General features: G+C 40.4%; 13 protein-coding genes across 13 annotated transcripts; 6 read left to right on the forward strand and 7 right to left on the reverse strand. All coding sequences in view use genetic code 12, as the record gives it.

The window, feature by feature from the left end:
- Positions 1–48: 48 nt before the first annotated feature.
- Positions 49–2,082, forward strand: PEX8 (Pex8p; the record flags this gene model as incomplete). The annotated part of the gene is made up of 1 exon (XM_007376054.1): positions 49–2,082. The coding sequence occupies one exon, from the start codon at positions 49–51 to the stop codon at positions 2,080–2,082; it is 2,034 nt and encodes a 677-aa protein (XP_007376116.1).
- A 236-nt stretch (positions 2,083–2,318) lies between these two features.
- On the reverse strand, positions 2,319–5,710 carry SPAPADRAFT_154340 (uncharacterized protein; the record flags this gene model as incomplete). Its single annotated transcript, XM_007376055.1, has 1 exon — positions 2,319–5,710. The coding sequence occupies one exon, from the start codon at positions 5,708–5,710 to the stop codon at positions 4,010–4,012; it is 1,701 nt and encodes a 566-aa protein (XP_007376117.1).
- SPAPADRAFT_56204 (uncharacterized protein) lies at positions 2,351–4,000 on the forward strand (the record flags this gene model as incomplete). Its single annotated transcript, XM_007376056.1, has 1 exon — positions 2,351–4,000. One exon carries the CDS (start codon positions 2,351–2,353, stop codon positions 3,998–4,000), a length of 1,650 nt encoding a protein of 549 aa, XP_007376118.1.
- Positions 5,711–7,436: 1,726 nt separating the features above from the next.
- SPAPADRAFT_61912 (magnesium transporter CorA family protein) lies at positions 7,437–10,908 on the forward strand (the record flags this gene model as incomplete). The annotated part of the gene is made up of 1 exon (XM_007376057.1): positions 7,437–10,908. The coding sequence occupies one exon, from the start codon at positions 8,199–8,201 to the stop codon at positions 9,237–9,239; it is 1,041 nt and encodes a 346-aa protein (XP_007376119.1).
- SPAPADRAFT_56206 (DNA ligase (ATP)) lies at positions 9,309–11,456 on the reverse strand (the record flags this gene model as incomplete). Its single annotated transcript, XM_007376058.1, has 1 exon — positions 9,309–11,456. The coding sequence occupies one exon, from the start codon at positions 11,454–11,456 to the stop codon at positions 9,309–9,311; it is 2,148 nt and encodes a 715-aa protein (XP_007376120.1).
- A 183-nt stretch (positions 11,457–11,639) lies between these two features.
- ARP9 (Arp9p) lies at positions 11,640–13,019 on the reverse strand (the record flags this gene model as incomplete). The annotated part of the gene is made up of 1 exon (XM_007376059.1): positions 11,640–13,019. One exon carries the CDS (start codon positions 13,017–13,019, stop codon positions 11,640–11,642), a length of 1,380 nt encoding a protein of 459 aa, XP_007376121.1.
- A 139-nt stretch (positions 13,020–13,158) lies between these two features.
- SPAPADRAFT_61914 (uncharacterized protein) lies at positions 13,159–14,917 on the reverse strand (the record flags this gene model as incomplete). Its single annotated transcript, XM_007376060.1, has 1 exon — positions 13,159–14,917. The coding sequence occupies one exon, from the start codon at positions 13,803–13,805 to the stop codon at positions 13,212–13,214; it is 594 nt and encodes a 197-aa protein (XP_007376122.1).
- Positions 14,918–16,011: 1,094 nt separating this feature from the next.
- Positions 16,012–16,856, reverse strand: CSE4 (centromeric DNA-binding histone H3-like protein; the record flags this gene model as incomplete). The annotated part of the gene is made up of 1 exon (XM_007376061.1): positions 16,012–16,856. One exon carries the CDS (start codon positions 16,734–16,736, stop codon positions 16,203–16,205), a length of 534 nt encoding a protein of 177 aa, XP_007376123.1.
- Positions 16,857–17,833: 977 nt separating this feature from the next.
- Positions 17,834–20,110, forward strand: SPAPADRAFT_140115 (uncharacterized protein; the record flags this gene model as incomplete). Its single annotated transcript, XM_007376062.1, has 1 exon — positions 17,834–20,110. The coding sequence occupies one exon, from the start codon at positions 17,834–17,836 to the stop codon at positions 20,108–20,110; it is 2,277 nt and encodes a 758-aa protein (XP_007376124.1).
- Positions 20,111–20,417: 307 nt separating this feature from the next.
- SPAPADRAFT_140637 (uncharacterized protein) lies at positions 20,418–20,903 on the forward strand (the record flags this gene model as incomplete). The annotated part of the gene is made up of 1 exon (XM_007376063.1): positions 20,418–20,903. One exon carries the CDS (start codon positions 20,418–20,420, stop codon positions 20,901–20,903), a length of 486 nt encoding a protein of 161 aa, XP_007376125.1.
- A 588-nt stretch (positions 20,904–21,491) lies between these two features.
- SPAPADRAFT_61916 (uncharacterized protein) lies at positions 21,492–22,232 on the reverse strand (the record flags this gene model as incomplete). The annotated part of the gene is made up of 1 exon (XM_007376064.1): positions 21,492–22,232. One exon carries the CDS (start codon positions 21,993–21,995, stop codon positions 21,831–21,833), a length of 165 nt encoding a protein of 54 aa, XP_007376126.1.
- A 64-nt stretch (positions 22,233–22,296) lies between these two features.
- Positions 22,297–24,585, forward strand: END3 (End3p; the record flags this gene model as incomplete). The annotated part of the gene is made up of 1 exon (XM_007376065.1): positions 22,297–24,585. A coding segment is annotated over one exon (940 nt), but the record flags the coding sequence as incomplete, so codon positions are not given.
- On the reverse strand, positions 23,562–24,425 carry ALI1 (Ali1p; the record flags this gene model as incomplete). Its single annotated transcript, XM_007376066.1, has 1 exon — positions 23,562–24,425. The coding sequence occupies one exon, from the start codon at positions 24,423–24,425 to the stop codon at positions 23,562–23,564; it is 864 nt and encodes a 287-aa protein (XP_007376128.1).
- Positions 24,586–24,676: the final 91 nt, after the last annotated feature.

Raw genomic sequence — 24,676 nt, forward strand, 5'->3', positions numbered from 1 at the left:
TTTCTTCGTCACTCAGCAACTTTACCACTCTTCTTCTGCAAAGCTGCAATGGCCGATCTTTATAGAAAACTAGGTCCCCAGGGCCGTGCGTTACTTCAGCAGGGAGAAAACACCCTTACATTTGACGGCTCTGCAGACGTTACACCACAAGAACTCGACTTTCTAATCTATGAACTACGCACCCCCAAGCCAGATACATCGGTATCGACAGTCTTGTCGTATCTTTACAACTACATTCCATTCATCAAATACGAACATAACTTGCGGCTTATAATTTCGGCATTTTTGGATAGCCCCGTGTGTTTCCAGCGGTGTAACTTTGAAGAAAACTATTTGATTATTGAAGTGTTTAAACTCATTGCCGATAAGAAATTGCGGGTGTCCCAGCCGACATTATCTATCAAGTCCTTCTACGATATTATACAAAAGACAATCGTTCATTTCCAAGCCATGAACCCAGTCGAAAACAGTTGGAAAGTGTTGCCTATCATAGCCGGCCTCTTCCTCTCCAATGAATTACGAAATGAAATATACATCAGCAAGAACTTCTTAGAATATAAATGGTTTTTCAGAGATTGGGACTCGCAGATGATGCATGTATTTAAGCAATCATTGAGTTATTCCCTTGCCCGTATCCATTCTAATGAGGTTGTCTATTTGAGTTTGGTGAGTTTGGCCGTAGTGTATAAGAAGGACGAGGACGTACATGGGTATACCCAGGGCATTTCCGATGAATTCATCATTGATAAGCTATTCGAGTTGATGTTTACTGACAAAGGGACCTTGATCTATCGGCTCTTGTTTACGTTGGATCCAAATGATCGCAACAGCGAAGCTACCGTTCAGAAACAAGTTTTCCAAAAACCGGTGATTAAACATTTGAACAAGCTTTCATTCTTACTTGAAGCGTACTTCTCCAAGTTGACACGCGGTCCTGGCTCGGAAAAGTTGATCCTGGATAGTTTATTTAAATTGAGTCAATTCAACAAACAACTATCACATTCCACGAGTACATCCATCTTCAACGTAAAGGTAGAAGACAAGGCCAGTCCACTTGCACTTCAATTCTGGAACTTGATGAAGACATTGCTCTTTTCGGAAATTATCATCCTTCAAGGAATCCTAACCCGGTTCCTCACTTCGCGAAGGGGATTCTTTAGAACCGGTTCCCTTGAACACGAATACCGCCAGGTTTCACCCAAGATTTTGACCAACTTGTACTATGTCAACTTCATCTTATTATCAATTGGCCAAGGAGGCTTCGACAATTACAACTTTGTCTACCATCTCGCCTTGGAACTTGTCCAATCGACACCTTATTTCGAACAATTGACCAAGAGGTTAATGTACGACTACACCGAAGTCAACCCTAATCCGGAAGTGCTCAATTCCAACTATGTCATGAACTCAAAAGTCTTGTTTGTGCTTGGACTCTGGGAGAACTACCTCCAGCTGGGCAAGACCAATGAGATGTTCACTCTCGAGATCTACGACACCTGTTTGAACTTGGCCAGAGAAAAGTACAACAATGACATAATTGAAGCCAGTCATTCTGTGCTACTTTTCTACTTTTCGACTAGTAAAACTCCGCGAGTGAAGGAATGTCTTAATTATGTGCAACTACTAATTTCTCAGTTTCCAGCTACGTTATCGCCTAATCAGTTGACGATTGCGATCGAGACCGTAGGGAAGAAGATTATGTCGACTCCGTCGGGTGAGGAGTTTTTCGACTTTTTGGTGATGAAATGTGTGCAAACCAGACTGGGTGTGCCAATAAAGCCAGGACAAACTGGCGAACTGCAGGGAAGTGCTAGAACTACCCCTGACACAGTAAGGGAAGCAGCTATACTCACGTTAGTCCAACTCCTTCCTTATTTCCCGTTGTCACGATTCTTGAACTGGTTGGATGAAATATGGACGTTGGTAATAAGGAGCAATGAGCTGGAAGGGAAGTTTCTCGAAGCAAGTTTATGGAATGCCCTTGGTGCGAATCTTGATTTGAATAGAAGTGAATTGGCGATTCGATGGTGGTATAACGAAAAGAAGTTGACTCTGAAGGGTGTCTGGAATGCCAAAATTTAACTAGACAGTGTATCCAGATAGTGTATAGACAGCACATCCAAATACCCTGTATACTGTGCATTTAAATAGTCTATAGACGGTACATATTTGCATCATAATCTCTGGAGTCATTTGCAGCAACGTATTATGCATGTGCGCTACCAGACGCAAATGGCAAACCCATTTCCTGCATATTGGGAACACGATTTTTTACTACTCATCTCTTCTTCAATATAGTCACATAAATTAATCTTTGCAACAAACAGCATCAACCTTTAGCAAACCAATCATGGCCAGAAAGAAGTCTGCTGCCAAGAAGGCAAGAGAAGCCGAGCTCAAAGAAAGCACCTCGACAATCGCTCCATCTGAACCAAAACCAGAACAAAAGCCTGAGCCAAAACCAAAAGAAGAACTTTCAGAAGACGAATCCTCGTCCTCCGAAGAAGAAGACGAATTCGGAGATCTCATAACTGAAGACGTCGAATCAGGGATCAACAACGTGTTAGGTCTCCTCAAGAGCAACCCTGAGAAACTTCTTGACCCCAATGCAAAATTCTTCAACGATCCCGAGGCCGAGAATTACGAGGTGAACAAGAAGGAGAAACCTCTCTACTTGAAGGATTACCATCGTGAAAACCTTTTAGCTGGGGGATACAAGGATGAGAGCGAAACCGTTGATGGTGAAAAGTCGTACAATACTTTACAAAGGGAAGACCGTGATCAGCTCTTGATGGATATCAAGAAGGCATTTGACGACGACGAAGACGACGATGATGATGATTTTTTGCACAAAAAGGAAGCAGAAGTGAAACAAGATGATGCTCCCGTGACAAAGTTGCCTGATCCTTCTAAGGACCCGGACTCGTTCTTATCAGCCTTCCTTGACAACCAAGCGTGGATTCCTAAGAAAGGAGACAAGGTCATCAATTTGGACAAGATTGAAGCTGAGGATGAGGATGAGTTCGATAACGCCGTTGATTCGTTTGAACATGCTTATAATTTCAGATACGAAGATCCTAATGCGGCTGAGATTGTCAGTTATGCTCGTAATCAAGCAACTTTGAGACGATCAAAGACAAACTCGCGTAAGAGACAACGTGAAAAGAAACTCGAGCAAAAGGAACAGGAAGAACAAGAGATAAATGAAATGGTCAAGAAGAAAAAGACCAGCAAGTTGAATAAAGTTATGGATAGATTGAGTAAGATTAAGGAGGCTGTTGGTGATCAAGTTAGTGATGAGGTTATTGAAAAGGTGTTTGGGGATTCGTTATTACAGGAAGACTTTGACGATGCCGATTGGGATAGCAAGATGGCCGAGATCTTCAATGAGCAGTACTATGATGCTGAGAATGTCAAGCCTGAATGGGATGAGGATGATGAAATAATGGGCGAGTACTACGAGAATGAACAAGACGATGAAGAAGACAAAGAAGAAGAAGAAGAAGAAGTAGCTGAGCCCGTTAGTAAAAAATCCAAGAAGGACAAGCTCAAGGAAAAGAAATCAGCCAAGAAAGAAAAGGAATCACTTAAAGAAAAAGCCCAACAGATAATCGAAGCCAACACATTGAAAATCATTGATGAAGTCGAAGAAGAACGTGGTCGTCTGAAGAACAAGGACGAAGTCAAATTCAAATATAGAGAGGTCTCACCGGAATCATTTGGATTAACCACCAGAGATATCATCTTGGCTGATGATAAGCAGTTGAATTCATTTATTGGTATCAAGAAGTTCGCTCCTTATAGACCAAAGGAACTTAGACTCAAGGATAAACGGAAATACACCAAGAAGAAGCATTTACAAGAATGGAGAAAGGAAGTTTTCCATGACAAAAATGGCCCTAGAGTACCTGAAGAAGCCAAGGAGAATGAAATCTGGATTCCCAATGAAGATGCCATCAAGGAAACTCGTAAAGAAAAGAGAAAGCATAAACAAAAGTAGATGTGTATTCTAGTTATCTAATATAATTCTGTAAATTACTTCATTATCTTCGCCTTCAATCTTTTCTTTTTCAAATAAGTCAGGACCAAGTTCGATTAAACCAGTTTCAGCAGCATAAACGGCCCAATGACCAACCAATTCTTCCAACACTTTTGGTTCGGTCTCGGCAAGATCATGGATTTCACCAGGGTCGGCAATGATGTTAAACAATTGCCATTTCTCTGGACCAAATGGTTTAGGAATGTAAATTGCTTTATAATCACCTTTTCTAATTGCTTGTTGACCAAACAATTCCCAACCAGTGACAGTATCATCAGAATGGACTTGGCCAGACTTGTCACCCAAGTAGCTCACCCAAGATTTACCTCTTGGAATGGCAACTTCCCTGCCTTTATATTCCTTTCCTGGGTGTTGTACACCAGCCAATTCAAGAACAGTAGGTAAGATGTCCATAACTGTAGTGAACTTGTTAAGAATCTTACCATGGTTTTGTTCCAACAATGGAGGATAGTGAACGATTAAAGGACACACAATAGCCCCTTCGGTACTCCACATTTTATACATTGCATGAGGAGAAGTGGCAGCCTGTGCCCATTGGTCTCCATAGAAAACAAAAGAGTCTTTGTTACCAATGTTTTCTACCGAATTGTCATAGTGATTCTTGATGAAATTGTTGATACGTTGGTTAGTCAAGGGTAATGCCTCCATCAACATTCCTTCAGCACCGTTATCTGACATGAACAAGACGAAAGTGTTATCCAACTCTTGTTTCTTTTCTAAATGATCGATAACTCTTCCAATGTTTTCATCCAAGATCTCCACCATAGCAGCATATGTAGCCACGATCTTAGATTCCACTTCCCTTTCTTTGTCAGACAATTCGGACCATCTCTTTCTGATGGTCTTGATAGGATGTGGAGTTACTGAAGAATCAATAATACCCAACTTTGCAGCCCTGGCTAATCTAGCTCTTCTCAATTCTTCTGGACCATTATCGTATACACCTTTGTATTTTTCAATACGGTCTTGAGGAGCCTGGTATGGCCAGTGAGGAGCGGTATAAGTCAAGAACCCAAAAAATGGTTTATCCTCTGGTGTAGAATCGATAAACTCAATGGCTTTATCGGTAAATGTGGTGGTGGAATAGAAATCCTCGGGCAAGTCCTTTTCAGGGTCTAATTCCTTATCGTCTTCCACGTACAAACTGGGCAAGAAAGGAAGTTGGTTTCCTTGATCGTCGCGCAATACGCGCTTATAATGATTTCCTGCACCAGGCAACAACGTCCAAGATTTAGTGAAACCACGGTTGATTGGCCAATATTCCTTTTTTAATCCCAAGTGCCATTTTCCCGAGATGAAAGTGTGATAACCCGCATCACGTAAGATTTCAGGAAGGGCGACGACACGATCATTAAGGTATCCTTCGTATCCGGGTTTGCCTTGGAACTTCTCGGGGTGTCTACTGGCAAACTCGGCCATCTGTCCTAATCCAGCAATGTGATTGTCGGTCCCACTCAACAACATGGATCTGGTGGGTGAGCAAGCTGAAGCAGTGTGGAAGTCAGTAAGTCTGACCCCGCGGTTGAGTGCAAGTTTATGTAAGTTAGGAGTGTGGATCTCACCTCCAAATGGAGATGTGTCGGTGAATCCAAGATCATCGGCTACGATGATTAAAAAGTTTGGCTTTTTAGGAGTTGATGGAATTGTCATGTTGTTTGTGTTGATGTAACTTGACTGGGGGAGTGAAGGAAGTAGTCAGAGCAAGAGGGAGAGGGGGGGGGAGCACTTGTTATATATATATATATAAATACATTGTCTGGATATGCCACCACAGTTTGTTTTTTTTTCGCAATCATTTACAAATATTTGCAACATCGTCCTACGCAACAATAGGCGATATGGTTTATGGCTAACGGATTATAAATACCAAGACAATACAGATCTAATTCTTATAAACATATTTACGTTTCCTCGGTTGCAGTTTGAACTAAATACGGGGGTTTTACGTGAAACTTTTTAAACAATAAAAAATACGATGCCACCATAAAGTACTTCCTACATGAGTTTTACAGAGGACAGTTCTGTCATCGGAGGATGAGATCACTAAACCATTTAATGGTAGTAAAAGACCGCGTATCAGAAGCCAAGAAGCTAGATATCACGGTATATTTCAGATATGGGGGCTTGCGGGAAAGAAGTTGGAATTCGGTGCTGTGCTTCACACGACAGGACATACTTATACAATGTACAAAAGCATTTGCGGATGCCATAAAGCAGCTGCGTAGCTGGGCTGCACGACTAGACTGCATGGCTCGACTGGGAAGTGGTTCGTGTAGTGCAGGCTAGCAGAGAATAACCGCTTGGATCTCGGCTCGAGTGCAGCCGCTGCCTTGGTACACTTCCATAGAAAATTCCATAGAAAATTCCACTTGAAAAAGAAACCACGATATTATTTAGCCAAGCTGGCCCAGGAAGAATAAAACAATACATTGAATGCTTCATTAATTAGCCGGACCATGTCAAAAAGAATTTCCAAGAAAAACGTGTCGCGACGTTATATGCAGTTCCAGATCCTTTTTAGGGTTACAGACATAAAAAAATTTGAAATTTCTTTTTACGTTTTTCTCATTTGACTGCGAAATTTCGTTAAGCCCCGCTTGCCTCAACTTTAAACCTCATCGACAGACATTTTTTAAACCGCCTTTCGTCGTCGTTGTTGTTCCTGTTGTCCTCTTCCTTTTCCTTTCTTTTTATAAATATCATCTGATATCTCCCTAAAACTTATGTTAACCTGTCCTAACATTGACTCCAACGCCAGATACACCTTGATTACACACAAAAGTTAAGCACACATTTTCTGGTCCCCCCTATATTAGTTCGTACTACCACATTTTTAACACATAACAAAAAAGAAGGAAGTTTTTAAAACGAAAACACTCCACACAATACATCTGTTCCTATTCGATATATTGTTTCCAAGCTATGTCATATTCCTGTCTCTTCTGACTACTATATAATACAAGAAGAAGAAAAAGGAAGTAAGCAACACCGTTAAGTTCACCGTCAATGCAAACACACCATCATGTCTGATTCAGAAAGCACCCGTTCCAACCACGGACAACAACACCATCACCACCACCATGGCGATCACCTCCATCGTAGTGATGATGGCTTGAATGATCACAGAAATCATTTGCCTTTGGAAGTTGAAACTGCTTCCCCTCCTCCCCCTCCTGCTTCCGCTGCTTCTGCTGCTTCTGCTGCTAGAAGAGGGTCTGTCAGAACCTCGGCTTCTCCTCAAGCCAGGATTCAACAAACTGGTAACTACATGACCTCGTTGCGTAGAGACTTTTACTTGCAGGATGAAGAAGAAGAAGACTCCCCTGCTCCAGTCACCCCCATCATTGACCATCCTTCCAGAAGACCAACAATTTCTCATTCTCCCGATGACAAGAAACTTTCTCCTAGAATGACCAAGTTCAAGACCAATGACAGTGAGTATTCCGCTTATAAGAGAGAAAGAAGACAAAGCAGCGGATCCATCAACAGTGATGATTCCCATGCCTCTAGAAGTTCCCAAGAAACCGAAGAAGATGTCTGTTTCCCTATGCTGCGTGAACACATTAGAATCAACGGTATCGACTTTGACGAATTGGAAGAGTTTATCAATGAAGAAAGAGAGCACAAGGAGGACATTAGACGTCAACAGCACATCAATATCCAATCCACCATCACGAGATTGAGTGAACGTAAGTCTTCCATCAGCTCTTCTAGATCTGCCATGAAGTACACTCCAAGACACATTTTGAAGAAGACTCAAACTAACTTGGCCAAAATTAGAACCCATTTAGAAGGTCACAAGGACGATCATGTTCCTCCTCCCCCTCCTCCACACCTTGTTATCTCCTCCGCTTCGTCTTCCATGGAGGAATCTCATGAATTGAAGTTTATGGAAAAGGACGACGATGTTCATTCCGAACAAGTTAAGTTTGGCGGGGCTGCAATTGCTGATGCTGGTGCTACCCCATTTGGTTCAGATCTTCCTGATAGATTTTCATTCTTCCATTCCGAATCCGATGAAACCATCCATGCCCCAGATTTGCCAAGCTTGGTCCCTGCTGGTTCTTCTATTGCCGATTTGTTCAAAAACGGTAAAGGTACCTGGTGGTTGGATGTGACCTGTCCTACCGATGCCGAAATGAAAACCTTTGCTAAATCCTTTGGTATCCACCCTTTGACTGCCGAAGATATTAGAATGCAAGAGGCTCGTGAAAAGGTTGAGTTGTTTCGCAGTTATTACTTTGTCAGTTTCCACACATTTGAAAATGACAAGGAATCAGAAGATTACTTGGAACCCATCAATGTCTACATAGTCGTGTTTAGAGAAGGAATCCTCACTTTCCACTTTTCACCAATCACCCATGGTGCTAATGTCAGAAGAAGAGTGAGACAATTGCGTGACTATGTTGACGTTAGTGCCGATTGGTTATGTTATGCCCTTATTGATGACATCACCGATGGTTTTGCACCAGTAATCACCGGTATTGAATATGAAGCTGATTCCATTGAAGATTCCGTGTTTGTAGCAAGACAAACTGATTTCAAGACCATGTTGCAAAGAATCATGGAGGCAAGAAGAAAAGTCATGACCTTGATGAGATTGTTATCGGGTAAAGCCGATGTTATCAAGATGTTTGCCAAGAGATGTCAGGATGAAGCCATTCAACAAGACCTTTCCACCACAACAGCACCAGTCAATGCTCGTCCCCGGGCAAACATTGCCCTTTACTTGGGTGATATCCAGGATCATGTGGTTACTATGTTTCAAAATTTGCTCGCCTATGAAAAGATTTTTAGTAGATCCCATGCCAACTATCTTGCCCAATTGCAAGTGGAGTCGTTCAATTCCAACACCAAGATTAGTGAGATGTTTTCCAAGGTTACTTTGATTGGTACCATGTTGGTTCCGTTGAATTTAATCACGGGTTTGTTTGGTATGAATGTCAAGGTCCCCGGAGGTGGCGTGGAAAACTTGGGGTGGTTTTTCGGGATTGTCGGGGTCATTATCGTGTCTATTGCAGGTTCGTTCTTGTTTGCCCAATGGTGGTTGAAGAAATTGGGTAATGAAGAGGATGATATGCCTGTGATGAGTTCAAGAAGATCAATTAGAAGTTTGGGGTTGAGAAGAGGCAGGGATCGCGCCAAGTCGATTCTTAGTTTTCCTAACAAGTACGAGTAGCGTGTGTGTGTGTGTGTTTATTTATAGAGTTCTAGATTAATTGCATTGTTTGTTTGTTTTTATTGTAAGCTAGTTTACGTGAGCTTGACGTTCGTAGAATTCTGCAACTTCGGTTGAACTTGTGGCATCTTCGATTCCCTTATCGTCTCTAATTCTAAGGAAACGAGGGAATCTCAAGGAAATACCCTTTCCATACTCGGTATGAGCAGCTTTATAAATTGGACTCAACGACAAATCAGCAGTCAATACTTCGAATAATAAACTAGGTTCAAACCATACGTCAGGAGCAGCATTTGAATTGGTGGAATCATACACAAAATGTGGTCTAGGATTAGGAATCTCGGTGGGGTGTAACTTATTATACAAATTGGTTAAATCTTCATCACTGAACCCCGTTCCTATCTTACATGTGGTTTCCAACTCGCCCGAATCTTGATTATACGAAGCAAGCAAGAACCCACCGTACGTCCCGGTTCTCTTCCCCCTACCGTTATACGCGCCAATAACGACCAAGTCAAGGGAATCGCCTACACCAGCCAAATAGTCCTTCTTTAATTTAAGCCAGTTTCTCGACCGTTTTGATGGTTCGTAGAAGGACTCGGTTCCATTCAACATCTTCACCATCAATCCCTCACACGAGTCCTTGACGGACTGATCAAGGAACAATTGCAATTCGTCCAAGTTGGACGAGTCCTTTTTCGTGGCGAACTGGAATTTCCCTTCAATGGTGGTGAAGTTGTTGTACAACACCTCTCGTCTCTCTGCGAGCGATTTTGTAATTAGGGATTCCCCATTATAGTAAATCAAATCAAATGCAAAAAGACAGATGTGCACCGTGATGTCCTTTTCATTCACGTCCTTTCTCTTTCTCGTGGATAACACTTGAAAGGGGAGGATTTTATTCTGGACACGATCCCACGCTACTGCTTCACAGTCGAGAATCATCGAGTGTAATTCTTGCTGTTTACTGAATTCAGTAATGATTGAGATCAAGTCGGGATACCTTTGTGACATGTCTTCTGAGTTTCTCGAGTAGATCCTCACGCTAGCATCAGGCAAGACGTGGACTTGAGCACGTTCGCCATCGTATTTATACTCACAGGTAAATTCCTCGTGCTGGAATCTGTCCAATACTTCACCAATGGATTTGGTAGGTTTTGCCAACATGGGCTTCACGGGGATACCTGGGGTTAACCTGACATGGTCCAATAAATTGAAAACTCCATGCTCAGATGCATTCTTGATTATCACTTCATAATTGGGAATCTGCGAGAATGCTTCTCTAATTATATCCTCTGCCTTGCTCAACTCGTCCGCGTGCACTTTATGCTTCTTTTCATGATTTACGAACGCCTGTGCCAAGGCAATAAGCACAGTCTTTTCCGCCAATCCAATTCTGAGTTTCCCTTCCAACGACCTAATTAAGAATTTTGCCTCGTTAGTTTTGGGATCGCACGCCGTCAACATCTTGTTAATGATCCCGATCTTCTTCAGCTGGGAGTCCTTACCGGTGGACCTGGCAATCTGGGTCAAATTGGCAAACACGGTGTCGATGTCCAACGGTTGTGGTTTAAACATGGTAGGTTGTCCACTTCTCGATTTCTGGGCCACTAGACCCAAATCTCCAACTTCTTTATAGTCCAGCTTGATCTTGCTCGTGGCCCGGCCGTATCCTTCACTGATTGCCTTGATAAGCAATGTCTCACCGAGACCCAATTCCAAATCAGGTTCGTAGTCGGGACCTAATCGATTAATCACAAGATACACAATCTTGATAAGTTTGTCGATGGACGATGCCAGTAAGATGTCTTCAAAGAACTGGGACAAGATCAGGATGATCTTCAATCGGGAAGATTCGTTTTCAATCTTTTCCAAAATGGAAGTCAATGTGGCATAAGGGATTTTCGAAGACACCACGACTGGCTTGTCATGCTGGTGTTCTTTACTGAGTTTAATCAACTCCTGTGCTTCATCAAGTTGCGACTTTGGCTTCACAGGTTCGTCAATTTCGGGGTCGGTGTCTTCGTGAATTTCGGACTCGCCTACCTTGACGGCGGTTTCAGGGGTGATCTTGGTCCGTTTGTCGGGGGAGGCGGTGGGAGGTGGTGGGGAAAGTGGTCGTTTTTTTGTAGGGGAAGAAGGGTTTAAGTCTTTTTTCTTTGCTAAGGTTGCGCCACCACCAAAGAACCTGGCGATGGATTGTTGTTGTGGAGCCATGGTTGGGGTAGATCGATGATAGACGAGTTTATAAGAATATCCAATAGCTTGTAGGATTCGACGTCTGATCATATATATATAAATATATCAGATAATTTTACAACAAAAGTAAAAAGGAATACGCGTTGCCTTTTTTTTTTGTACGATTTTTTTTTTCGTGTTTTTCAAACTATAATACACAGTCTATATACTGACATCCCAAATACTTTGCGGACCTCTTTCTTCATATAAATCACTACCGACAAACAACTCTCTTCCATGACTACTGGAAGTAGAAAAAATTTGCTTACCGTAGATCTCCCCTCCTAAAAAGTAAACATCTTGCCATGATCCACCTTTTTCCTTGGGCTTCTTCCATTCAGGAAAGTAATCAGGATACTTGGCCATTTTAATTGAGTTTGGCACTTGGCTAATAGCTGAACCTACGTCTCCATCTACTTGTTCGTCGGTTTGTTGGTACTTCATAATGGCAGAACTAACCCCATCGCCATAGGCAGCTCCAGTAGTATGGCTATCGGGATCTCTGACTAAATAATCTTGATTTAGCTTAATCAATACTGCTTCTTTCAATCCGGGAATAGAGAAGGTCGACCCAACGAGAATTATATTATCGTAGCAGTCTTGTCTCTTGTCAATATCAGGAATAGAGTTCAAAGAAGCGTATATTTCTCGACTGATAATGTCAATCAACTTGTTGGCACCTTGGAATCTTTCCTTACCGACAGATATCTTCTCGCCGGTGACGGAATCGGTGAAATGATTAGTTTCTAATTCCTTATTTGGTTTTTCCTCCCCGTCTTCATCAGTGAGTTGGGCGACAACAGGACCATTGTCCTTAGTTACAATCTTAGCCACGTCGAATTTATCCCCTTCGTCCCCATTCTCCTGTAAATCCTGCCATGAGTAGAAGTTCCCGTCCTTTTCATTCAAAACTTCGTAAATACCCGAACACTTCAAGTCTTCCACCTGTTGCTCAGTGAAACTTGGTAAAATCCGTTTAATCTCTTCGTTCAAGGTTTTCCCACCGACATTATGCAAGAACTTCCCGGCAAACTTTATACTTTGATACCCGACAACCGGCACGATTTGAATACTTTCATAGCCAACATTGACCACGACGGAATTGGTCGAGGAGCCCGTGCCAAACGTAGATGCCAAGGACAAATCAATGATATTGAACGCAGTGAACTCCAAGGTTTCAATCACGTACTTGGTGATGTATTCTATATTAGTGGACCATCCCAAAGAAGGAACAATCAACAACAACGGAATTTGATTGATGGTCACAATTGGATGGTTGGTAATCACGCTTTGTAAAATTATCTTGAGCAAGTAATTGAACGCATCCAAGTCAATTATCCTTGACGCCTTGATTGGATGTATCTCTATATCTTGATCGGTCTGTCTCTTGGACTTGTAATCTTTGGTAGTGGCATCTTGATACACCACGGAGGGGATCTTGTATTGTGGTGGTGAGAGCGAATTTTGCAATCCAAATGAGAAGATTGTGTGTTGTGACCCGGGATGCACAATCAAGAAGTTTTCTTCTTTGTATAACGGCATAATTGAGACAGATTCAGTTGTTGTTACTACAGAATGAAGAAAAAAAAAACAACGACGAAAATGTTGCTTGTTTTCCAAAACACTTTTGGTGAAGTTGTGCGTGTGCACGACCAACCGTATACAAATAGCAGTAAATGTCAATAAATGTTAAATGCATGTAAACTATGTAAACTATATAAATAATTAAATGTATTAGTTGCCATCCTCGGCATTGGCTATAAATCGTTTGTAATTTTCCCTTGTTCTTAATACAGAATGTTTGCTCATCGTACTCAAAGACCGTTTAACCGATTCGTCGTGACTCTTTTTATGTTTCAGTTCACCAGTTTTCTCCAAATCTGCATATGAATCAACCAATCTGACTTCGTTGATGAATGGTAGTTCTTCTGCTTGCATTGGGAGTACCGGCAACACTTTCTTCTCGGGGGAGCTTGATCCAGAAGGAATACTTCTTCTATGCAATTTAAGTGGTTCGGTGTTGATTCGTTTTATGGTGGGAATTCGAGAAGTGTGGTTTGCACTCATGCCTACTAGATTCGGGGCACTCCCTCCTGTGGGATATTCACTGTGTCTACGATCATATCTGAATGGAGTCACCCTGATTTGCGACAATCTTCGGGCCTTCTTCTTCTCGTCTTCTTTTGGTTCTGGTTTAGTCTCTACCAAAGACATGGTATCTTCCTCTTCTTCTGGCACTCCTGAAAGCATATCGAAATTGGCTTGTTCTTCTTCCTCTTCCTCTTCCTCTTCTACTTCTTCTTCTTCTGTGTCTTCGTCGTCGACCATTTCTCTTGTTTCTACTTCGGTTTTGTCCTTGTCGTTGTCCTTTTTCTTCTCCTTGGTGTTTTCGTTTCCTGAATCACGAGAACTCGCATTGGCCCGGGGCGAGTCAAATTCTTGTAATTTTCCAATCACCTTGTCAAGGCCATTATTATATCCTTTTAAAAGGCCAAGTTTCTCGAAATACCAGAGGAGTATAAGCGTTCCAATGCCTGCAACAACTCCCACAACACCAAGAATTATTGCAAATATGACAAATCTGACGAGGTGCTCCCGGTATCGTACCGCTACAGCAGTGGTCGCCATCCCGAGTACATAGCTCGGGACATGGAATCGGGCAAGGTATACAGCAGTACTTTTCATCGATGAGGCGAGATTGCGTGCTTTAGTAAACACGCTTTTCTTTTCCGGTTTGGGTGTTTCTTGTTTTGTTTTTGCCTCGTCGTCCTGCGCGGGCTCGGCAGGTTTCAGTTCCAATTCCAGCGCGTCGCCCGGTGTGGTCAACACTGTATCCAATGATTTCGACGATGATCGTCTCGAAGAGAGGGATGATGTATGTGACGAGTGCGCCGTGGGCGAAAGTGATCTTTCCTTGTGTATCACGGGTGCAATGTCCTTGGTTAACTTGTGCGTTTTGATATTGAGCTTTGGTTTAGTTTTCGTTGGTGCGGGTGCAGGTGCAGGTGCTGGTGTTGATTTTGGTTTTGGTTTTGGTTTTGGTGTCGGTTCCGGTTCATCTAGCACTTTGTAGGAACACTCCATCAATTCATTCAATATGCGATCGACATGCTCGGCTTTCTCGACCGTGGATTCCGAATGAATTGATTGGGTATCGTTTTCCTTCTTTAGTCGAAACACTCCATCGGGATCTTGACGATACACCAATTTCTTTTTGCGTTTAGTTGTAGTAGTAGTCGCCATTCGTCAGTTCATCAGTAGTTTGTAAATAGTTTGGTTGTATAAGTTTTTGAAGCCAGGAGGGGAGCGTGGGTGTTCTTTTTTAAAATGGCCTATGTGGGGTAATCAGGAGAGAACGAGCCAGCGAGGACCAGGGGCACACACGAGAAAAATATTATTTATCACCTGAGTTTATTTAGGTTAAAGAGTAACGCAATTTGCAGCCCTGAATTCAAAATGTCAAAAACAAGGAGAACCTTCGCGTTAAATAGACTTTTGACAATTTGTGTAATCTCATGTTTAAACTTCAGGGTTATTGGACAAGGTTAAATTTAGTAATTTAATTTACTCTTGTGCAATGTTTTTTTTTTTTTTTAATTTTTCTTTTTCTCTTTTTGACAGTGATATTTTTTTTTGTCATGTTCACACAATGAATAAAATTTATCCTTCATTGTCGATTACATAGACAACCAGGGGATTCGAGGTTATTTTATTGATAATGATGCAGCTGGCTTTGCTTTGTGGGAGTTATTATTTCCTTTGGTAGTGGGGGTAGGACTTAGTAACGAGCAGACTTGCTGAGTTGGCATTTGCAATCATTATTGGCTGTCTTTGCCACAGGCAGAGGGCAGGCACCCGCTTGATGATGGAAAAGATACTGTAGAGTTCGGAGATACAACGGCAAAAACAGCCAACCAGACTCACGGTCATGTAGGATTTCTTAACTGATTGTGGCTCATGAATCTCTGTTTTTGATCGGCTCGTTTCGTCAAGGAATGTATTTCACGTGGTGGGGAGGGAGTTGACTAAGTTGTATAGTCATCCACAAAAATCGTACGTTGTTTTGTAATTGACTTATTAATTACAATTCCTTTATCGGAATTGCTAATCTTACGAATTAGTATCGTTTATTGCCACGGCACAGATGTTCTGCAGATTTGCATCTTTTAATTGCAGTCGCCACTGTACGAGTAGCCCTCGTGTGCCCAATCTGGATCACAAATAGTAAAAACAATACGGATCAAGATAGCCAAGATTATATTGTTTCAAGTCGCACAAAACCCACCTTGGACTGATTGACGGCTCGGCAACCGATTAGACTGAAAGCAACCCTAAACCAAACAATTTCAGATTGGTCAGATGTAAGCCTCAATCTCACTTGAATCTAGACGGAATGAACCTCGGTGGTCATTCCTATAACCCAGATTAGTTGTATTGACACTTTGGCTCAATCAAGAGCAAAAAAAAATAAAAAATTGGCAACCATTAACTTTCCTAATTGGGTTAAATTAAAACACAGGCGAACCTACTTTAAAAAAATTATTATTATTAAAAAATACAAAATGCTAAATGAGCTTACAAAACCAATCTACTTAAAAAAAAAAGCACATCGTAAAACTTGTAGTCCCCTCCTTGCAACAGAGTGCTATAAGAACCTTTCTATTATGTCTAAATTTCTTCCCAACAATTTCAAACCAAGAATATTAACCTCTGTCACATGGTCAACTATATATATCCTTGGCCCCTTAATCTTCTCGCTAATTGGATATCCTTTTGCATAATAGTAACTCGTTTCGCATGAATGGCACAAAGATTAGTATCCTCAAGTAAATGAATTAAAAACGCCTCTGAAGCCTCCTGTAATGCCATGATTGCATGTGATTGCCATCTGATCCCGTAATCCACCCCAACATGGTTCTCTGCGATTTCTTTAACTAATCTTGCAAAGGGCAACTTCCGAATTAATAAATCAGTAGATTTTTGAAACTGACGGATTTCTCGAAGGGCATTCTGGCCTCGCGGCCTATATCTTCTTCTGGCTGGCGTGGTTGTAGGTTTCTTCCTGGCTGATGTTACAGCTGTTGCTGTCCTTGCCGCAGTTGATGACGAGCCCACTACTGTCTCTGTGTGTACGGGATCTCCTGGTTGGTTTCCATATAATCCTGTTCTTCTTGCGGTAGAAGCGCCCTGGACTGCTCTTTGGGCTGCTCGTTGACGTTCTAATGCACTACTTTGATCACGCGGTTGTAGTCTGGCCATGTCTTATCTTTATGTGTTACAAAAGGGGAAAATTGTAGAAATGACGTAATCACTCTTCTATTATACTTTCTATTCAATGTGATCTGTCAATTGGTTTGTTGTGAAGATTGATCTTCCTACAAAGAGTTAGCTTTTGCGTATTTAGATTGTGGTTTTTTTTTTTTTTTTATTTCGCGCTTTTTAGCCAGCCATGTTTATGTGCAGGTGTGGTTGTGTTTTTTTTTAGTTATGCTTATATAAGACAAGACAAGACGAGACAATCGCATCTACAAGAGATTATCTATGGTATGCCAATCCGTCAGGGCATGGGGAGGAATGTACCGGGGGGACCACGGTGTTTTGTAGCAAAGAAGTGTATAAAAAAAGGTAATTCTCTACTGTAAAGTATCCTACTGTAGAGTACCCTGTTTTGAAGGGCTGTCCTGGAAAGTGCGGCTGCGAATTGGTATTCTTCGCAATGAATTATACTATTTTATATTAAGGTGACTGCGTTCAATCTGTTAGTTCTATAGCCATGTCAAGAAAAGACACTAGTATATAAATAAAAAAAAAAGCGGAGAACAGGGCCATGCTCTGACTTCTATTTGGTGGGTAGCTAGCAATAGTCATGCGAATATATGTGAGAGATTTGTCTCCCAAATTAACACTTTCCTTGTTCTCAATCAATCTTCATTTTAAATAATAGTCAACTTTGAGACAGATATGTAGCAGCAATTGCGGCCATAGTTACTTAGAGCCACAACGTTGCTGATAATTTAAGACAAAGTTTGTCAAATTTCAGTGTTGTCTTTTTTTTTTTTGTTTAGTGCGCAAAAACTCCCCATTTGGCTTGACGTAAATGGTGTGTCCCCCCTTTTCCGAATTTCAAGTTCAAGTTGAATTTTAACAATCAATTGCTACAATTTCATCTACGGCCCATTTTTTTTAACAAACTTGTTTTTCTACTTTCTTGATAATAGTTACTGAAAGCAATTGGTGATAGATAGTCTACTTGTACTTACAATTCACACTTACCAATCGATTAGCCAAACCCCACTACACTCCCTTATAGTTTCACCCCCAGTTTTTTTGTTTTTTTTTAAGCCCTTCTAGAAACCATGTCCCATTCTGCCTACCAGACCTCGGGCAAACCATTATCAGCAGAAGCGTTATACCATCAACGACTCAAGCAAGGAGTGTTCCATTCTCCTAGTGGTACCATCGTTGGTGTCAATTCCAATGCCTCCGACACTGCTGCTCTTTTGGCTGCGTCATCCGATTTGACCGTGAAACCCTCCTACGAAAGAACCATTGCTCCGGAAGCCCAGGTTGCTGCATTAGCGGCTAAGCAACAAAAGATTGAAGCATGGAAACGTGAAAAGGAAGACCCGTATGCCGATGCTGCTGCCGCAAATGCCAGAACTAGCACCATCGGTTCTACTTCAGGTGCCAGTAGCGTATACACTGGTATCCCATCCATGAATTCCACATCCGTGTACAGGGCTGCCCAACAGAATTCCTCATCCACCATGACTTCGAGAATCAACCCAGAAAAAGACATTAAAAGAAGCGGAATCCAAAGCAAGCAATCCTCGGGCTCATTAAACATTGACAAGATTTCTCAGGTCGCCAACCAAAACTCATCCAAATCGTTAAACTCAAGATTCAACCCTGATTTAGATTACAGATCAGGATTAAATGCCAATAAGGAAGGAAACCTGTTGGCAGCATCCCTGGCTGCCGCTTCCCTCAAAATGGGCGGTGGGTCCTTTACCCACCAAGCTGCCTCCCAAACCAGATCAAGCACTTTCAAAGCTAGAGACGTTGTCAATGCGACATTATTACAAGCAGCCAATAACAAGGCTAATGAAAGATTGAATTCCATCAGCGCTCAAACCCCACTCAATGTCAAGCAACAAGCGCAATTGTACGCCAAGGCACTTGCCGTAGCCCAAAAGAATTCCGATGAAAGATTGAAGCTGCACCAAGCTGGTGTTATCAACTTGGGTGGTGGTTTAACCATCACTCAAACACAATTGGACCAATTGGCATCCAGTTATGTCCAACCTATTTTGAAGGATATTGAATCCAAGGCGGATTTGAAGAGACAAGATGATTTGGAAAAAAAGCAGAAACAATTGGAATTAGAAGAAGCCCATCAAAGAGCTAAACAAGAAGAAGTTGAGGCTAAATTGAAGGAAAGGCGTGATCTTGAAGCTGCTAAGTTGAAGCGTGTTGAGGAAAATGAACAACGTAAGAAGGAGGAAGATGACAGATATGAAGAATACCAAGGCACAAGAAACCTCGAAGTTGAAGATAAAGTTGCTGAATTGAAGGCCCTTGAAGATAAATATGCCCAAGAACGCGAAGCTTTATTGGCTGAGAAACAAGCGAACCAAGATAGAATAGATGAAGAAGAAGCTGGTAAGATTGAAGCCAGAAAGACTGAGTTGGAAGAAATGCAATCTGAACGTGATGAAGAATTGAGACCAACTTTGGAAGAATTGACTGAAGCTAACGGTAAATTACAAGAAGTCACTGATGCTCGTGACGAATTAAAGAATGAATTTGAAGCTGCAGAAAAGTTGAATAAGGAATACGAAGAAAAATTGGCTGATTTGACCGCGAAATTGGATGAAACTAGAGCTGACATTGAAAAGTATTCTACTGATTTAGAAGAAGCCATTGCTAAACATGAAAATACCGATAAAGAAGTTTCTGACTTACAAGAATTACATGATAAAGAACTTGAACAACATGAAAATGAAAGTAAGGATTTGGATGAAAAGTTAGCCCAATTAGAAAAGGATAAGGAAGAACACACCACCGAAAAGGCTAATAAGAAGAAGGAAATCTTGGACGAATTGGATTTGAAGGTCAAGGATGAACGTAAAATCAATAATGAATTACCAGAACATTTGAAAAATGATATAGATGAAGATAGAATAAGGGATACTGGATCATTATTCTCAGTAGAAGAACCAGAAATTAAACATATTCCATTGGTTAAAGAACCTTCTCCAGAACCAAAGAAAGATGACATTACCGAAGCCGCTGCTGCTTCTGCTGCTGCTGCTACCCCTATTGCCCCTGTTGGACGTTCCAGCACCAATAAAAGAAAATCATTCTCCAAGAGATTAAGTTCAATTTTCAAATCCTCCAAGGACAAGTACCTGGCCCCAGTTTCATCACCCAAGAAGGCAACTCCAACCAAATCAATTGAAAAGGAAGTAACATCTACTAAAAATGAACCTCTGGCAATATCCTCAAACCAGATCAAAGAACTCAAAGATACCAGATCTGAAACCGCTGCTACTGATTTTGGTGATATCGATGATTTATCTTTGAACCAGAATGAAAACCCAGAAAAGGGACTATTCAAGGAAGATATCTAAGTTTATCTTCATGCATCATTTAATATGTCTTTTTTTTTCCCTATCCCCAGCCTGCTTTTTTTTTACTAAAACGTTTTCGACATTTTTGTTTAATTTTTCTTTTATAATGACTATTAATCTTGGTCGTTTTATTTTGTTTTTGATTGTATCTTACCAATAAATAAAAATATGTTTATAATTGCTTCTCCACTACTCTGATTTTGTATATCACTCATTTTTTTTTGCCATCTAAATTTGCAGTATTTTAAATCAATTTTTTTTTCTGTTGAAAATTTCAAATCTTCACCATAAGCAACCACCACCAAACATGACTGACCTCTTACGAACCCTCAACTTCAAACTAGCAGATGCCTCGGATGAATATAAGCAAAGAAGGAAGATCCAAATGATGCGCTTCATGGCCCTGGCCGCCATAACCATCTTTGCCCTGAGGTTCGCCTACAAAGCTACCATAACTCGACAATATGTGCCCACATTATTCCAAGGAAACCACTCACCGCCATTGAGTTACAACTTCGCCACTGATGCTGCAGTCGCCGTGGGTGCTGGTACTTTACTCTGTGGTTCTGTTTCGGGTATGTTGATCTTTGGTGGATTTTGGTGTTTGGATATAAGCAACGTTAAGGAATTTGGATGGAGAATGAAATCACTCATGGGTGGTGACCAAAAGGAAAAAGAATTGAGCGAAATGCCTATGGATGAAGAAAGTTCATATATTCAAGACAGTTTGAATGATATGTTGGAAGGAAAGTACGATTTCGATAAAATAGATGATGAGACTGATAAAAACTAGGGTCAATTGTATAATAGTAACACTTTTTTTTTCTGTATAACGCTGGATCTTTAATAAACATGTACATAGTTAAGTCTATCACTTGTAGATTACTGGAGACAACCACTAATCATTGAACCAGGATGATGAATAAAAAAAAAGTAAAAAAATGAGCGGTACGGGAATCGAACCCGTGACACCTGCTTGGAAGGCAGATATGTTAACCACTACACCAACCGCCCTATTTTTTCAAATTTTGGAAATATCAGGGTATCTATCTAGCACAGAATATGTCAGTGCTACCAGGTAATTGATTTTCGTTGAACTTATGGATAATAATATCAATATGGAGTTTAAACCATACCAATTCAGTGTATGACTTTTCTGGGACAATTTTAGTTGTCTATTTTCGTTGTAGATATGTAAATTTCAAAAAATAAAATTTTCAATATTTATTTAGGTAAATTTTTACCAAAAGCTGCAAAAATATAGCAAGTCAGAAATCCCTGGTTTCTTCGACTATTTTTAGTTAAAACTTCACATATATGATGTACGCAAACACAACTTATCAATCTAGCTTTTTTGAACCTAAAAAGAACTAAAAATGTTGGTGTAATTAAGTTTATTGATCGTATAAAACAAGGCAGGTAATACAAAGAAGTGAAAGTAAAGGCCACGCACTAAATGAGTATGGTTTAGTTTAAGATAACATGTGCTGTTATGGAAAAAAAAACTGCATGGACTGTAAAATATCCAAGTATTTATCCACACTGGATGAATTGCCTGCTATTTCTTGAAAGTTAAACTGAGAACCTAGAACACAAGCAGCCATGAACAAATCTAGATCCAAATAAACCACAAGTTACATTAGGGAAATTTACGGATCCAAAATTATCATCTGAGTATCCCATATAATTTGGTATTTTACCAAGGTAACTTGGAATTTGTTTAAAGTCCGAACTTGTTGATGTGTTCAACTAGGATATTTGCAAATAGATTCCCTCGTTTCATCAACCCCATAAAGGTGATCGAAGTTGAAGAATATACACATAATAATGTGATACTTCTTAAATTGCATTCACATATTTCGAGATAATTTGCTACTGCTGCCATGTTATTGACAACTCATAAATAGTTGGATTGTGGTTGCAAGTAGTTCAAACTAGGAACTGAGTTTTAAGCAGTAGTTACTGTACTATACGAGACTTCCAACAAACTTATATATATCGAGTACATGGTCTACACACACACACACATATATATATATATGATATTCCAACAAGAATTGAGCTGCCCTCTTTGATCCATTCACAAAGAAGCAGGAAGTTAAAATGTACAGGGTCAAGGTACGAAATATGTCGCACATTTAAATTGTGGATTTTTTCCAACCCAAATTTCAACACTCAAATCTTTGACCCGCAACAACAAACCAACAGCACTGCCCCACACAGTAACAACAACTATTCAATAGAATGCCTCGTTTAGAAGAATCTGAAATTCAAAAGTATTGGCAAATCTTCCAAGGATTAAAGCCCGTGGATAACAAAGTCACTGGTGATAAGGTGGCACCAGTGTTGAAGAATTCAAGATTAGGCGATTCACAATTGTCCAAGATTTGGGAATTAAGTGACATTGATAATGATGGGAAGTTGGATTTCGAAGAGTTCTGTATTACTATGAGATTAATTTTTGATTTGGTTAATGGATCAATTGACGATGTTCCTGCCGAGTTACCTTCTTGGTTGATTCCTTCCTCTAAGGCAGCCCTTATTCAAGCCAATAAAGCAGTTAATAGCAGCAACCTTGGTATTGATTATGATGATGACGATGAAGAGGGATTAAGAGACGATTTTGACTGGTATATTTCCCCTACTGACAAAGCCACTTATGAAACAATTTATAATTCAAATAGTGATTCCTACGGACGTATCAGATTTGAATCTTTGAATTCCTTATATGCCACATTACAAAAAGTCCCCACCAGTGATATTTCATCTGCTTGGAATTTGGTCAATCCTAAATCGTTTGAGACTATCGATAAGGATCAAACTTTGGTTTTCTTGCATATTTTAAATCAACGAGAAGCAGGCAAGAGAATACCTCGTGGTGTTCCTGCAAGTTTACGAGCAACTTTCTCCAAGGAAGTTCCAAACTACGATTTGAGTGCTCAATCCCAACCTAGACAAACTACTTCAACCCAAGCGTCAAAGAGATCCTTTGCTGAAAGTTATCTTAACAAGATTGGTCAAGGCTCTTCAATAAGAGAACGCGGAACTGATTTCTCAGCTACCGAAGGTACTGATTGGGAAGAAGTTAGATTAAGACGAGAGTTGGCTGATTTGGAAAAGTTATTAGACAAAGTCCAAACAGGAGCTAAATCTGAAGCCAAAGAAAAAGAAGACTACATATTGATAAAATATGAATATGAGCAATTATTGAAATATAAACAAGATAAATTGAACTCAGTAAAGACAAATGGCCAACAAAACGATTTATCTCAAGTTAAGAACGATATTGAAGATATTCAAACCCAAGTGAATAGCTTAGAAGAATTCTTGGCTTCAAAGAAACAAGAGTTGACACAATTGAATCAAGAAATTGAGGCGTTAAAGTAGAATTGGATTATGTGTATAAATTATACATGATATATAGAATGAAAAGATAAAAGACGACTTATACTTACTTCTTTTGTTCACCTTCCTTTTCTGGTTCAGGTTGTGGAGTTGGCAATTTAAAGGCTTCTGGGGTGAAATCCTTACCTTCACCAACAGGTTCCCAAACGGAAGCACCAACGGTGAAGTTTCTCCAAGCTTGAGTTAATTCTAATGGTTCATAAATAATTCTCTTCTTTTCTTCATCGTATCTTATTTCAGTGTACCCAGTAGTTGGGAAGTCTTTTCTTAAAGGATGACCTTCAAACCCGTAATCGGTCATAATTCTTCTTAAATCTGGGTGACCTTCGAAGAAAACCCCGAACAAATCATAGGTTTCTCTTTCGTACCAATTAGCACCTTGGAAAATTGGGACAACGGAAGGAACAGGACTAGTTTCACTAGCATAAGTCTTGACTCTGATTCTGGAATTGTGTCTGACAGATAATAAATTATAAACCACATCGAATCTGTTGGTTCTTGAAGGATAGTCAGCAGCAGTGACATCCATACATGATTTGAATTGAGCAGCAGTATGATTCTTCAAGAAGATCATAACTGGTCTAAGAGCAGATGGAGCAACGTAAATGGTCAATTCATCCTTCCAAACAGAGAATTGTTGTACGAATTTAGGTAAACATGTAATAAGATAAGTTCCGAACTTGTGTAACTCTTCAATTTGTTCCTTGTACTTTTCAGTTGGGTTAACCAATGGGACATAGTTTTCACCTACTGGCTTCTTTCTTGGCAAGTTATTTAAAAATGGCAAGTCATCAGTAGTGTTATGACGAATGGCAGTGGTTGCAAAGGATCTTGTAGCAGATGCAGTTATTAATCTTGGTGTTTGTTGGAGTGCTTTCCTTAACACTTGTGTAGATTTTGAAGATATCATGATGGAAGTTTAAATATGAAAAAAAAAATATGTATATGCTAGAATTCAATTGTTTGACTTTAGAAAGAAACTCCGATTATGAAATGTCTCTTGTTATAGTTTCTATATTCTTGAAAGTCTCGTTCAAATCCACCGTTAGCTGAAGTAAACTCAATCTCTAGTCCAGTTCCAATCACTAACTCTGTTAGTTGAAATTTTTTTTTCCCAGCCTAGAGTGCATACTGTGAAGCGATTAAAAATTCCGCAATTAC

This window comes from Spathaspora passalidarum (genome assembly GCF_000223485.1).
Source record: "Spathaspora passalidarum NRRL Y-27907 unplaced genomic scaffold SPAPAscaffold_5, whole genome shotgun sequence".
NCBI classification, from domain to species: Eukaryota; Fungi; Ascomycota; class Pichiomycetes; order Serinales; family Debaryomycetaceae; genus Spathaspora; species Spathaspora passalidarum.